Consider the following 15,773-nt stretch of genomic DNA (forward strand, 5'->3'; position numbering starts at 1 on the left):
TGAAATGGTCAAAACATATTGACGCAATGGTGAATGGGGAGAGGTCTGTCCGTGATGAAGCGCTGCTCTGCTGTTTTGACATCACAATCAACAAAACAAGTCCTACAGGCCCTGGTTTTATCACACCTGAACTACTGCCCAGTTACAGTCATAGCCAAAAATATTGGCACCCTTGCACTTATTTCAAGTAACTCACAATTTCCCCTAAAAATTAGATTAACCAAAGTATTTGGTCTCCACAATTTTTTATTCCACTGTTAATATTACAGAACCTTTGTTTTGAATTCAGAACTGAATATATCCATTTAAATCAGAAAATAAACAGGAATGGCATTGACAAAATTACTGACACCCTTGACTTAATATTTGGTAGCACTGCCTTTGGTCAAAATAACTGCAATCAAGTGCCTCTGTACTGGCAGTTTGGCCTGGTCCTCTTGTGCAAACTGCTACAGTTCTCCCATATTTGAAGGGTGCCTTTTCCCAACTGCTGTTTTCAGAACTCTCCACAAGTTTAATGGGATTTAGATCCGGACTCATTGCTGGCCATGTCAGAACAGTCCAGCGTTTTGTCTTGAACCATTCCTGGGTGTTTTTCAAAGTGTTTTTGGGGTCATTGTCCTGCTGGAAGACCCATGACCTTCGACGGAGAACCAGCTTTCTGACACTTGGTCTGACATAGCACTCCAAAATGACTTGGTATTCTCCTGATTTCATGATTTTATTTCACCTTTATTTAACCAGGTAGGCAAGTTGAGAACAAGTTCTCATTTACAATTGCGACCTGGCCAGGATAAAGCAAAGCAGTTCGACACAGAGTTACACATGGAGTAAAACAAACATACATTCAATAATACAGTATAAACAAGTCTATATACGATGTGAGCAAATGAGGTGAGATAAGGGAGGGAAAGGCAAAAAAAGGCCATGGTGGCAAAGTAAATGCAATTTTTGCAAGTAAAACACTGGAATGGTAGATTTGCAATGGAAGAATGTGCAAAGTATTAATACAAATAATGGGGTGCAAAGGAGTAAAATAAATAAATGTATTAAATACAGTAGGGAAAGAGGTAGTTTGGGCTAAACTATAGGTGGGCTATGTACAGGTGCAGTAATCTGTGAGCTGCTCTGACAGTTGGTGCTTAAAGCTAGTGAGGGAGCTAAGTGTTTCCAGTTTCAGAGATTTTTGCAGTTTGTTCCAGTCATTGGCAGCAGAGAACTGGAAGGAGAGGCAGCCAAAGAAAGAATTGGTTTTGGGAGTGACTAGAGAGATATACCTGCTGGAGCGTGTGCTACAGGTGGGAGATGCTATGGTGACCAGCGAGCTGAGATAAGGGGGGACTTTACCTAGCAGGGTCTTGTAGATGACATGGAGCCAGTGGGTTTGGCGACGAGTATGAAGCGAGGGCCAGCCAACGAGAGCGTACAGGTCGCAATGGTGGGTAGTATATGGGGCTTTGGTGACAAAACGGATTGCACTGTGATAGACTGTATCCAATTTGTTGAGTAGGGTATTGGAGGCTATTTTGTAAATGAAATCGCCAAAGTCGAGGATTGGTAGGATGGTCAATTTTACTTTACAGTTTTACCATGCACACGTTCAAGGCACCCAGTGCCAGTGGCAGCAAAGCAACTGCAAAACATCACTGGTACCTCGTCCATGTTTGACTGTACGGAAGGTGTTCTTTTGGTCTCATCTGTCCACAGGACATTCTCTCAGAAGGATTTTGGCATGTTCAGGTGTGTTTTGACAAATTGCAGTCATGTCACGCTGTATAACGATAGGAGACAGGCGCAGTAATACGTATAAGGGTTTTTTATTTCTCCACCCAAAATAAAGTACGTCATGAAAACGACAGGGACTAAGCCCAAAACAAACGTGTGTGTTTGTTTTGGGCTTAGTCCCTGTCGTATATATTGGGATTTACCTCAAACAGAAGAGCGAGGTGTAAACCTCTAAATAATACACGGGACGAGACCCATAATAACAATAACATGTAGCACGAAAGCTGATACAGAGCACCAACGTACATTGGACAGCTGATACTCATAAGACCAACGGACATGGGACAATAATCGACAAGGACAATGGGAAACAGAGGGCACAGATATACACATACTCATCAGGGTGAATGGGAACCAAGTGTGCGTAATGAGACAAGACAGTCCGCGGTTGGTGGTAATCGTCCGGAGCTGGTGAACGGAATGAGCAGCAGTACCGGGGGATCCGGGACGATCACAGTGATGCGGTGCGAGTCGGTCAGGGCGCTAACGCTGAAAATGGTCAGCGAAGAGTCCAGGATGTCCACCGCAGGAACCCAGCACCGCTCCTCTGGGCCGTACCCCTCCCAGTCAATGAGGTACTGGTGACTCCCCGCCCGATGCCACGAATCCAGGACTTCATGGACCGAGTGCGCTGGACCTCCCTCGATGTCCAGAGGAGGAGGCGGGGCGTCACTGGGTCCAGCCTCAGCGAGGAGACCAGGCACCACTGGCCTGAGGAGAGACACATGAAAAGTTGGTTAATGCGGAAATCAGCAGGGAGTTGCAATAGTTACCTAATTAACCCTCCTCAGGACTGTAAACGGCCCCACAAACTGTGGGCTCAGCCCCTGGGATGCTCCTTGGGATGTTTAAAGTTTGGGAAATCTTTTTGTATCCAAATCCGGCTTTAAACTTCTTCACAACAGTATCTCGGACCTGCCTGGTGTGTTCCTTGTTCTTCATGATGCTCTCTGCGCTTTTAACGGACCTCTGAGACTATCACAGTGCAGGTGCATTTATACGGAGACTTGATTACACACAGGTGGATTGTATTTATCATCATTAGTCATTTAGGTCAACATTGGATCATTCAGAGATCCTCACTGAACTTCTGGAGAGAGTTTGCTGCACTGAAAGTAAAGGGGCTGAATAATTTTGCACGCCCAATGTTTCAGTTTTTGATTTGTTAAAAAAGTTTGAAATATCCAATAAATGTCGTTCCACTTCATGATTGTGTCCCACTTGTTGTTGATTCTTCACAAAAAAATACAGTTTTATATCTTTATGTTTGAAGCCTGAAATGTGGCAAAAGGTCGCAAAGTTCAAGGGGGCCGAATACTTTCGCAAGGCACTGTATATCCACAGTTTAACGAGTCCTATATCGAAATAACCTGAAAGGCCACTCAGCAAGGAAGAAGCCACTGCTCCAAAACCAACATAAAAAACCCAGACTACGGTTCGCAACTGCACATGGGGACAAAGATAGTACTTTTTTGGAGAAATGTCCTGGTCTGACGAAACAAAAATAGAACTGTTAGCCAATAATGACCATCATTATGTTTGGAGGAAAAGGGGGAGCCTTGCAAACTGAAGAACACCATACCAACCGTGACACACAGGGGTGACAGCATCATGTTGTGGGGATGCTTTGCTGCAGGAGGGACTGGTGCACTTCACAAAATAGATGGCATCATGAGGAAGAAAATTGTGTGGATATATTGAAGCAACATCTCAAGACATCAGTCAAGAAGTTAAAGCTTGGTCAAGCACACTTCCATAGTTGTGGCAAAATGGTATAAGGACAACAAAGTCAAGGTATTGGAGTGGCCATCACAAAGCCCTTGACCTCAATCCCATAGAACATTTGTGGGCAGAACTGAAAAAGCGTTTGCTTGCAAGGAGGCCTACCAACCGGACTCAGTTACACCCGCTCTGTTAGGAGGAATGGGCAAAGATTCACCCAATTTATTGTGGGAAGCTTGTGGAAGGCTACCCGAAATGTTTGACCCAAGTTAAACAATTTAAAGGCAGTGCAACCAAATACTAATTGAGTGAAATACCCACGGAGTGCATGTGCTCTTCTGACCCACTGGGAATGTGATGAAATAAATAAAAGCTGAAATAAATCCTTCTCACTACTATTATACTGACATTTCACATTCTTAAAATAAAGTGGTGATCCTAACTGACCTAAGACAGGGAATTTTTACTAGGATTAAATGTCAGGAATTGTGAAAAACAGAGTTTAAATGTATTTGGCTAAGGTGTATGTAAACGTCCGACTTCAACTGTACATGTGGATACCAAAATATGTTTACATTTCAACAGTTTTCTGGAAGAAATGGTGCATTATTTTTTTTAATGCAAGGTTGCCAATACTTTTGGCCATGACTGTATACGGTCAAGTGCCAGAACAGAACAGCGCGGCTGGCCATTAAATTTTCACTGAGGGCTAATAATAACATGCATATGTCAATCTCTCCTGGCTGAAAGTAGAGGAGAGATTGACTGCATCACTACTTGTCTTGGTGAGAGGTATTGACTTGTTGAAAGCATCGAACTGTCTGTTCAAAATGCTAACACACAGCTCAGACACCCATACGTACCCCACGAGACATGCCACCAGGGGTCTCTTCACATTCCCCAAGTCCAGAACCGACTCTGGGAATTCCACAGTACTATATAGAGCCACGACTACATGGAACTCTCTTCCACATCAAGTATTTCAAGCTATCAGTCAAATCAGGTTGAAACAGATAAAACAACACCTCACGGCACAACGCGAACTGTGAAGAGAGGAGACTGCTGAAGGGAGAACGGCTCATAATAATGGCCAGAACGGAGCGAATGGAATTTGATACGAATCCACTAATTCCACTCCAGCCGTTACCACGAGCCCGTTCTCCCCAATTAAGGTGCTACCAACCTCCTGTGGAAGAGACGCACACACACTCTAAAATAGACACACACACACATTGGACCATTGTAAATGTTATATTGTACATTTTTATAACAGAGTAATAATGTAATAATGTATCGAATGATGTATTGTTTAATTTAGGATGTAGGCTGCTGTTGTTTTGTTGTGATGTAACTGTTGTATTCCTGTTTGGACCCCAGGAGGCATAGGAATCCTAATAAATAGTGAAAATACTACAATACATTTAGTAAGCCATGAATTTATTATTTTGTACTTGTTTTTGCCTTTGTTTGATACAGTCGGTATGAGTTATGATGATACAACAGTAGCCTCCTGGGGATGAAAGTGGGCCAGATCAGATGGCACAACACTGACACCTACCGGTTGTGGATTATTCCAAAGCAGGATATTACAAGGTGATTTACATTTTGTCCACTTGATGGCATACTTTGCTTTGTAAAATGTATGCTGGCAAACTGTTTAAGTTTAAACCAAGCAGTCATACTGGCTGTGTTTACACTCCTATACCTTTTGACCAATCACATCAGATCTTTTGACATCAGATCTTTTTCATAGCTGATCTGATTGGTTAAAATACATATTAGTAAAAATAAAGATCAGAATTGAGTTGCCTGTGTAAACCAAGGGGTGTCAAACATATTCCACAGAGGGACAGTTTTTTTTTACCATTCAATTAAATAAGACCTCGTCAACCAGGTGAGGGGAATTCCTAACTATTTATTGACCTTAAGTCATAAATTAAGTATAAGGGAGGAGCGAAAATGTGCAGACACTCTGCACTCCATGGAATGTGTTTGACATGTGCTGTATGTGAATGGACAAAGCCATTGATCACTTGACACCATTCATTGCTATGTGAAGACTCATTAGCGCCACAGATGATCCATTATATTTATCACACCCTGATCTGTTTTACCTGTCCTTGTGTTTGTCGCCACCCCCCTCCAGGTGTCACCCGTCTTCCCCATTATCCCCTGTGTTTTTATACCTATGTTCTCTCTCTGTTGCCAGTTCGTTTTGTTTGTGGAACCTACCAGCGTTTGTTCCCCTGCTCCTGCCTGTTTCTTGCTCCTGTTTTCTAGTCCCTCCCGGTTTTGACTGTTCTGCTTTCACTGACCCTGAACCTGTCTTCCGTTCTGGACCTTGCACCACCTCACTGAATTATTGACCCCTGCCTGCACTGACCCTGAGACTGCCTGCCGTTCTAGAACTGTTGCACCCTCTCTGGATTATTAACATCAGCCAGCCTTTGACCTGTCGTTTGCCTGCCCATGTATTAGAAATAACTTTTGTTTCTTCGACACTGTCTGCATCTGGGTCATACCTGAAACGGGATAGTACGAACTGGCCATGACTGACTCAGCAGACTCAGACCAGCTCCGCAACGCCCTCTCCTCCCAGGGAGCCACCATTGAAAGGCATGAGGAGTTGCTTCGCGGTCTTCTGGAAGGGTTCCAGACCTTGGCCGAATGCCACGACCAAGCATTGAACACATCGCTGGAGCAATTTCGTGGATTGTCTACTATGCAGCCTACCATGACGGTAACCTCCCAGCCCCTCAGCAACCCTGCTGTTAGCAGCGCCGTCACCCCGGTTTCCCAGGAACCCTGCTTACCTCCCTCGGAGCGCTTCGATAGAGTTGGGCACCTCTCGGGCGTTTCTCGCTCAGTGTTCCCTCAGTGTCCCTCATCATCAAGCTGCAGTCCTCCTCCTTCATCACGTTGATGTCCAGGAGGGCTCTCGCCTGGGCTACGACAGTATGGGAACAACAGTCGGCCGTATGCTCCAGTCTGGAGGAGTTCATGGCAGAGGTAAAGAAGGTTTTCGATGCTCTATTGTCCGGGAGAGAGGTTGCCTAGAAAATACTCCAGCTTCTGCACGGCTCCCTCTCTCCGGCACTCCATGCATCGCTACCTGTTACCTCTCACCTCCTCGGCCTTCTCGCCGCTCCAGGGGGCCACCGTGTTCTCCAAGTTGGACCTATGGAACGCCTACCATCTGGTGCGGATACGGGACGGGGAAGAGTGGAAGACTGCCGTCAACATGGCCAGCGGCCATTACGAGTACCTAGTCATGCCCTTTGGCCTTACCTAAGCCCCTGCTATGATCCAGGATATGGTTAATGATGTTCTCCGCGATATGTTGAACCGGTTCATCTACCTCGATGACATCCTCGTCTTCTCCCGCTCCACCCAAGAACACGTGCTCCACATCCGACAGGTTCTCCAATGCCTCCTGGATAACCAGCTTTTTGTAAGAGCAGAGAAGTGTGAAATCCATCTCTTCACCATCCCCATTCTGGGTTACATCATTGCTGCAGGGAGTATACAGATGGATCCTGGGAAGGTGAGAGAGGTGGTGGGTTGGCCCCAGCCTACGTCCAGAGTACAGCTGCATAGCGGAGAAGGTACGGTGGGATTCGATATGGTCGGTGATCTGTTTATTAACTTGGCTTTTGAAGACCTTAGAAAGGCAGGGTAGGATAGATATTGGTCTGTAACAGTTTGGGTCTAGAGTGTCACTCCCTTTGAAGAGGGGGATGACTGCGGCAGCTTTCCAATCTTTGGGGATCTCAGACGATACGAAAGAGAGGTTGAACAGGCTAGTAATAGGAGGTTGCAACAATTGCAGCGGATAATTTTAGAAACAGAGGGTCCAGATTGTCTAGCCCGGGTGATTTGTAGGGGCCCATATTTTGCAGCTCTTTCAGAACATCAGCTATCTGGATTTGGGTGAGAAATGGGGAGGCTTGGGAAAGTTGCTGTGGGGGGTGCAGAGCTGTTGACCGGGGTAGGGGTAGCCAGGTGGAAAGCTTGGCTAGCCGTAGAAAAACGCTTATTGAAATTCTCAATTATAGTGGATTTATCGGTGGTGACAGTGTTTCCTAGCCTCAGTGCAGTGGGCAGCTGGTAGGAGGTGCTCTTATTCTCCACTTTACAGTGTTCCAGAACTTTCTGGAGTTTGTGCTACAGGATGCAAATTTCTGTTTGAAAAAGCTAGCCTTTGCGTTCCTAACTTCTGTGAAAAGTTGCATATCGCAGGGGATATTCAATGCTAATTCAGTACGCCACAGGATGTTTTTGTGCTGGTCAAGGGCAGTCAGGTCTGGAGTGAACCAAGGGCTATATCTGTTCCTGGTTCTAAATTTTTTGAATGGGGCATGCTTATTTAAGATGGTGAGGAAAGCACTTTTAAAGTGAAAAAAATATAGAGAATGGAATATTCTGTGTGTGAATTTTAAATAATCAGTTCAAGGACATATGTTTTTATTTACACAAAGATTGACCATGAAGATAGTCATTTTTCCATTCACAATAATGGGGGGATCCTGTTTTCTGCAAACAACGCCTGCAGTACCACTGTCGGCCTTGAACTTCCGTGGCTTCAATGAGAGGGGGGGAGCCGCTTTCCCCTGGTGTAAACGCAGCCTTTAATGACACAGTTAGGTAGAGAATGCCTACCCTGTAAAATTGCAGATAGCAAAAATATAAACATTCTGTAAACTAAAAGAGGAATGTTTGCCTTTGTGAATTAATTGTGTAGTTGACCTATAAGAATATTGTAGGCTTGATGAAATCGTGCAGGAAAACGTTTATGTCGCTGTCAGAAGTCAAGGCAACTGCTGTAATTCAGGAATTTCTCTTATCATGCAGGAAAAAGGATCTTGCACAGCCCAGGTAAATTACTGCAGGATCTGTAGGAGCAGAAATTACAGAATGTTTGATATTCCTGCAGGACTTGGGCTGCATTTACACAGACAGCCCAATTCTGGCTGTAACGCAGGGCGGAGCAGGTGAACCCAAGTGCAGACTCAGACGAGGGGACAGGGATAAGGTAGCTAAGGTATTTATTGAAAAGCGGGAGGGAGTGGGGGTGGGGTGCAGGCCAGGTAGCAGGGAACCAGGAACTGAGGCAAGCGGAGTAAGGGCAGAGTAAGCAGGTCTGGAGCGGAATCCAAGGAAGCAGTAGAGTGGGGGTCCAGGGCAGGGAAGCATGGCTGACGAGACGAGGGACTGGAGAAAGGGAACAGAGTCAGAGCAGCCGGAATTGTAGCAGAGAGAAAAGCAGCGTCAGGCTAGGGAAAAACAGGCACAACGGGATAACAAGATCTATGCAGGAACAAGCGGCTAGAACCGCAGACTGACTGAGCAGAGACTACAAACTGACAGTGTGGAAGTGGCAGGGCTGAGTATTTGTAGAGGCCTTGATCATGGAACAGGTTGCAGCCGGTGGTGATCTGCTCCGCCTCTAGCACACCTGTCTCCACACACAATTACAAACACAGAGGGAGAGAGCACTGGGGGAGTGGTACTGGGGGAGTGGTGGCAGGTGAGGGAGACACAGGATGAGAAGTAGAGGGCGTGGCAGGAGCAGATGTAACGCTGCTTTTTTTTCACTCATTGGTCTTTTGACTAATCAGATCTAAAAAGATCTGACTTATCTAATTGGTCCAAATACCAATTAGTGGACAAAAGATCAGAATTGGGCTGCCTGTGTAAATGCAGTAATTCCTGCAGGGTCAGGTAAATTCTTGCAGGAATCCAACAGAACCTGCAGGATTATTGAATAGTCTTGCAGGACTTTTTTGTAAGGGTAGAATGACAGTGAAATAGCTTTTTCGTACTCATTTGGATTGTACTTTGAAGCTATTTGGTTATTTGTCATTTCAAAAACATTTACAATAATGTTTTGGAAATAAATCAATTCAGATGTTGCTGCGATTGTCTTTATTTCAATAGTTCTATCTTGGTATTCTGTGTATGTAAAGTACTTTGGTAGCTTGAGGTTTCAAAACACAGGATACCCCACACAATGAAGAAATGTCATCACATACAAGGTCAAGTGGAAGTTTATTGAATCAAACTACAGTTATGAAGTCAACTTTCATTTGGTATAGATATTTTTTGGGGCACTAGATGTAACTAAGCTATGCTACATTCTTTACCAGCTATTTAACATTGTGGTCACAGTAGTTTCGGTAACACTTTCACTTTTATTTCTAATCTTATGCGTTTCAATAGTCACAAGATCAGCAGCACACTCTGGAGGTATGTGGGACGCACCACCGGGGGCAACGTTTTGGTTCGTTTGTTTAACTCACAGTACGTATCAATGGCTCGACGACTGCTGTCACATTATATTTGAGTAAGGCACATATCAAGTTTGAAATCCAGTTATTTAGAAATTAGATGCATAAATACCATAATCACTTTAGAATTATTACAGAAGAGAATACAATGGAGCTATACCATCTAGAGATGCTGCAAATCTGAATGAAATCATAAGAACAACTTTTGGTTCACAAGAAGATGGTCCTAGAAATCAAAACAGAACACTAAGACTTCCATCTAATTATTGTTGATATGTTCTTCTTTAAAAAGGGAATGTGAGAGTTCTCCCTTCTGCCTTTATCAAACCACAACACACCACTCCTTCGGTTTTCCTCCAGGGGGCTCCACCTCCCTCTCCTACCCCAGAAGGAGTGCTCAGTGGCTGGCCTTGGCCTTCTCAAACAGGGGCTTGAGCTCTTCCTGGCTGGTGGCCTCTTTGTGCTGCATCAGGTCGGCATGGCCCTTGGTGACACCCCAGCTATCAGGGGTGGACATGGAGGGACACCTGGGACGGCCGGATGCTGGCTTCAACTTCTCCCAGTAGTCACGGCGAGCCCTGGGGGAGAGAGAGGAACAGAGGGGGAAGGGAGAGGTGGGGGATTGAAAATGTAAAAGGTCCAATGTATACTCCGGACATGGGAGTAATAAGCTGGTAATAAAATGGTACAGTACTATGTCTAACCTCATGTGTCTTACAGTAACCATTTAAGTTAAATAACTTAACTTTTGCGATTTTGGACTGGAGTCATATAAGGACACTCTTTTGTGGTTCCTGGTATCTAACTAATTTGTACCCGTGTGGTGTATACGGTCTCCTTACCTGGCACGGACCCATGGCTTGGTGTGCATCTCCAGACCAGCACCCCAGTTACCGTGCTTCTCTGAGGCAGCGGGCAGGCAGCCTCTTTCTGTGGCCAGCTCCTCAGCCACAGCCCTGATGTGGTAGGGCTCGAAGCCGCAGCAGCCGCCGATGAAACGGATGCCAACGTTGAAGGCCTCCCTGGCGTACTTGTGCATGTCCCACCTGGTCAGAATCCTGGGCTCCAGACCTGGGGGAGAGGCAGACATGCAGTCAGAGAGAGGGAGTTGGAAAAGGGAAGAGAAATTAGGAGAAAGGAAGGAGGAAAGAGAGACAGAGAAAGACGACCTAGTGGGCAGGAGAGAGATGGCGATGGAGATCTGTGTACGTACCGAAGGGGAACTCTGGCAGGTCGATGAATCCCTGGCAGTTGCAGTCAGGGGTGTGGAAGGCCAGAGGCTGGACCATGTAGTGGGCCTTCAGCCCCGCCTTCTCCACACCCTCCTTCATCATTTTCACCGTCTTCACACAGGTCATGGGGTCAAAGTGACAGTTGATGCCCACAATATTGGCTCCTATTGGCAGAGAGAGAGAGAGAGAGAGTGTGTGTATATAAACACAAATAAAGAAAGGTCCTCTCACTGTCAACTGTGTTTATGTTCAGCAAACTTAATAACATGTGTAAATATTTGTATGAACTTAAGATTCAACAACTGAGACATAAACTTAACAAGTTCCACAGACATGTGACTAACAGAAATGGAATAATGTGTCCCTGAACAAGGGGGGGGGGGTCACAAGTCAGTATCTGGTGTGGCCACCAGCTGCATTAAGTACTGCAGTGCGTCTCCTCCACATGGACTGTACCAGCTTTGCCAGTTCTTGCTGTGAGATGTTACTCCACTCTTCCACTAAGCATCTGCAAGTTCCCAGACATTTCTGGGGAAATGGCCCTCACCCTCCGATCCAACAGGTCCCAGACGTGCTCAATGGGATTGAGATTTGGGCTCTTCGCTGGCCATGGCAGAACACTGACATTCCTGTCTTGCAGGATATCACGCACAGAACGAGCAGTATGGCTGGTGGCATTGTCATGCTGGAGGGTCATGTCAGGATGAGCCTGCAGGAAGGGTACCACATGAGGGAGGAGGATGTCTTCCCTGTAACGCACAGCGTTGAGATTGCCTGCAATGACAACAAGCTCAGTCCGATGATGCTTTGACACACCGCCCCAGACCATGACGGACCCTCCACCTCCAAATCGATCCCGCTCCAGAGTACAGGCCTCGGTGTAACGCTCATTCCTTCGACGATAAACGTGAATCCGACCATCACCCATGGTGAGACAAAACCCTGACTTGTCAGTGAAGAGCACTTTTTGCCAGTCCTGTCTGGGCCAGCGACGGTGGGTTTGTGCCCATAGGCGACGTTGTTGCCGGTGATGTATGGTGAGGACCTGCCTTACAACAGGCCTACAAGCCCTCAGTCCAGCCTCTCTCTGCCTATTGCGAACAGTCTAAGCACTAATGGAGGGATTGTGCGTTCCTGGTATAACTCGGGCAGTTGTTGCCATCCTGTACCTGTCCCACAGGTGTGATGTACCGATCCTGTGCAGGTGTTGTTACATGTGGTCTGCTACTGCAAGGACGATCAGCTGTCTGCACTGTCTTAGGCGTTGCAATTTATCGACCACATCTGCAATCCTCATGCCTTCTTGCAGCATGCCTAAGGCACGTTCACGCAGATGAGCAGGGTCCCTGGGCATCTTTCTTTTGGTGTTTTTCAGATTCAGTAGAAAGGCCTCTTTAGTGTCCTAAGTTGCCATAACTGTGACCTTAATTGCCTGCCGCCTGTAAGCTGTTAGTGTCTTGACGACCGTTCTACAGGTGCATGTTCATTAATTGTTTATGGTCCGTTGAACAAGCATGGGAAACAGTGTTTAAACCCTTTACAATGAAGATCTGTGAAGTTATTTGGATTTTTATGAATGATCTTTGAAAGACAGCGTCCTGAAGAAGCGACGTTTATTTTTTTGCTGAGATATATATATATATATATATATATGGAGTCCCATACCAGCTTTGACCAGCCGGACGGCACAGTCTCCAGGGCTGACTCCATTGAGGTCTCCGTCAGGGCCGATACACAGAGAGGCACACACTGGCTTGCCTGAGGTCTTCAGCACCTGCACGGCCCACTCTGCCTCCTCCACATGCTCAAAGTACTGCACAAACACACAGGGTAAAAAAAAAAGTGACAACCCAAGCAATACAGAAACCAGCATTGTCCAAGTGAAGATTCATTGCACGTAGAATCGGTCAGGTCAAAATCAGATTTACGGTATCAGTATGCCATGAGGGCAAGAAGTTGATCTACTATATGTGCGTACATCATGCCATTCCTACCTCTGCAATCATGAAATCCACGTTCTTCTTGACGAAGACATCAAGCTGCCTCTTGAAGATGCCCTTGACCTCGTCCTCGCACTTGCAGCTCAAGTAAGAGGGGGTCTGGGAGACCCCGCCCGCCACCATCGCGTCGCCCTCATTGGCCACCTCCCTGGCCAGGTCACAGGCGGCCTCGTTGATTTGTGTGCCCTGGTGTCAATCAAGTATTGATGAGTGTACAACCCTATTGATGTAGTTTGATGTAGCCTACAATGGTTGTGTTCCCCTGCTCAGACGTTGCATGCGTCAACCAATGTTTCAGTGTCACGTGATTGACTGACAGATTGCTATAACACACGACGTGATTAGTTGATACAAAAAATACCTAACCAGGCGTTGTAAGATCTGGCAGGCATCAGCAACGCCTGGGCAGAGGAACACACCCAATGTCTTCTACATCACCATTGTGAAATCTGCCAAGTAGGTTAAACACCAAGTTGGGAAATAAATCAGTGCTGAACAGAAGAACAAGCTTCGAGTGATGTATAGGAAACCTGATTTACAGATGGAATAATTATTTTTATAAACTCTTATCCCATTCAGTCATTGAACAATCTTGCTTAGAAATGCATGGCCAAACTGTAACAGTAGAATGGGGTCTGGCATTCTTATTCCTTCCTCTTGGTGAGTTTTCCCAACAGCTGCAGACGGATACTCACGGTGAAGCGCTGAGCGTTACCCCTGTTCTCCAGTTTATCGTCGCTGGCGTAGAAGGTGAAAGTCTGCATGACATTTGACCCCGCCCGCAGGAATTCTCGGTGCAGCTGTCTCACTGGAAACGAGAAGAGTAAGAGTCACTCACTCATATGGCTATTTGCTGAGTATTTACAACTTCGCGACTTCACGCTCTCTCAACTTCATCTGGTTGAAAAATGTGCGTCTGATGGACAAGTTGGAGAGGCTTCGCTAAACTAAATGCTATGTAGGCTAGCCTATGACTGGTGTACAGGGTCCAGGGAGCCAAAGATTAGATATCATTTACCAGCCTCGGGGTGCTCAGCGGCAGCCTCAGGAGTCCAGGGACCCGCCTTCACATAGCCCCTCTTCTCCAGGGCGAAGACAAAACCTCCATCCCCAATAACAATCTCGCCTGCATCCAGGCGCTCCAGAATGTTCTGCACAAACATTGCATAATTAGCTCTCCATTTTACAAGTATAAAATATGCACTTGCAATAAATGCGTAAAAAGCTCCCTGAATAAAATACGCAACGGGTAGACGATTGCATTGTTTCCCAAACTGGGTCCTGGGGACACCAATGGGAGAACATCGCACCCCATGGGGTCCCGAGGGCCGAGTTCAGGAAACGCTGATCTAAGGTTATATAATGGAGTTGTAGTAGAAGTCAAACCATTCTATGTTAACTAAAGTAAATGAAGCATGCACCATGGATTTTTATTAATATATTGCACCAAACAAGACCAAGGGGTTCAGATGAAGTTAGAACTAAAATAAGCATTTTGATCCCTATAATAACATACTCTTAACACCAAAGCAATACATGCATTAGCACATCTGCAATAGTTCTGCAAAAGACTAAGTGTATTATGCAATAGGCATGCATGCCTTTACAGCCATAATGATGGTCATATTAAGTCTCGACTTACTCTCTTAGCTCCAGCTGGTGCCATGATCATTGGTGATTGCACTTGTACTTGAGACACTCCTTCTCAAACACAGGCTTCCTCTAGATTTGGAGAGGGTTTGATACCGTGATCCGTTTGCCTTTATATGCCGAAGGAGGGGTGTGGTGTGCACTGATGTCACAAACAGTCACACAGATCCGCCTGCTCCTGCTTGTTAAATAATCTATTTTTCTCTGCATCTACAGTGCATTCGAAAAGCATTCAGACCCCTTCACTTTTTTACAGCCTTACTCTAAAATGGAAAAAAAAATGGATTAGACAGAAATACCTTATTTCTGTCATAAAGCCCTTTCACTACATGAACAACAAACAAGAACCAAATTCCTCATTGAGAGGGGGCAGCACTGAGCAAGCCTGCAACATCACCTCCTGGCGTAGTTCAAACTGAGCATGTTATGTCTCCATGAGAGGCCATCTTAACCGACTGACATTTGGCTTCAATGCGCTATTGGAGCCATTACATAGGAATGAATGGTGTCACGTGATCAATGGCTTTGTCCATTCATATATACAGTCATTGGTGTCACTCTGATCTTAAAATCGTGTCTCGGCAGAAAAGTGTATACAGTGCATTCGGAAAAGTATTCAGACCCCTTCCCTTTCCCACATTCTGTTACAATACAAATGTTACGAGGTTAGCATGTTTTTTTGCGGCATGATCTTTGTGCATCTGTAACTTTCACACTCATTATTATTCTCGATTCATTCATGTTTATCCGTAAACATGATGGCATCCACATGAATGTAAGTGTTCAGAAACATATTGGAATCTTATTTACAATAAAAGTGGCTCCAAAATGACACAATATCAGGAACAGTGGAGATCTGCCTTATGTTAGTGTTGTGCTCTTGGTTTTGCTGTTTTATTAAAATGTTTCACCTTCTTCTGACACACCGCCCCGTCATTACAAAATACCAACTCAAAATATGGAAGCAGCAGGACAACCGGACATCTCCCAGACGATCGATGAACAAGGTCGTCCTCGTCGTCAACACCATGATCAGCTGGCTCAACTGGGGAAGGCCATGGAAGATGTTCTCAGCAGTGGAGGATATTCTAGAGCCA

At 45.6% G+C, this 15,773-nt stretch overlaps 1 protein-coding gene across 1 annotated transcript; it reads right to left on the reverse strand.

Annotated features, from left to right (window-relative positions):
• Positions 1–9,536: 9,536 nt before the first annotated feature.
• Positions 9,537–14,776, reverse strand: LOC135544626 (betaine--homocysteine S-methyltransferase 1). Its single transcript, XM_064972378.1, has 8 exons — positions 14,669–14,776; positions 14,045–14,177; positions 13,722–13,834; positions 13,021–13,212; positions 12,692–12,839; positions 11,008–11,190; positions 10,637–10,865; positions 9,537–10,372 (listed from the first exon to the last, which is right to left on the reverse strand). Exons 1-8 carry the CDS (start codon positions 14,696–14,698, stop codon positions 10,192–10,194), a joined length of 1,209 nt encoding a protein of 402 aa, XP_064828450.1. The 5' UTR covers positions 14,699–14,776; the 3' UTR covers positions 9,537–10,191.
• Positions 14,777–15,773: the final 997 nt, after the last annotated feature.

This window comes from Oncorhynchus masou, chromosome 8 (assembly GCF_036934945.1).
Source record: "Oncorhynchus masou masou isolate Uvic2021 chromosome 8, UVic_Omas_1.1, whole genome shotgun sequence".
NCBI lineage: Eukaryota > Metazoa > Chordata > Actinopteri > Salmoniformes > Salmonidae > Oncorhynchus > Oncorhynchus masou.

Bases quoted from the DNA above. Each gene is read 5' to 3' on its own strand.
- LOC135544626 (XM_064972378.1), bottom strand. From the start codon at position 14,698: ATGATCATGGCACCAGCTGGAGCTAAGAGA. The intron at 12,840-13,020 runs GTAGGAATGGCA...GTGTTTGTGCAG, and splicing joins TGGATTTCATGATTGCAGAG to TACTTTGAGCATGTGGAGGA. The intron at 11,191-12,691 runs GTATGGGACTCC...CTCTGCCAATAG, and splicing joins CGTCCGGCTGGTCAAAGCTG to GAGCCAATATTGTGGGCATC.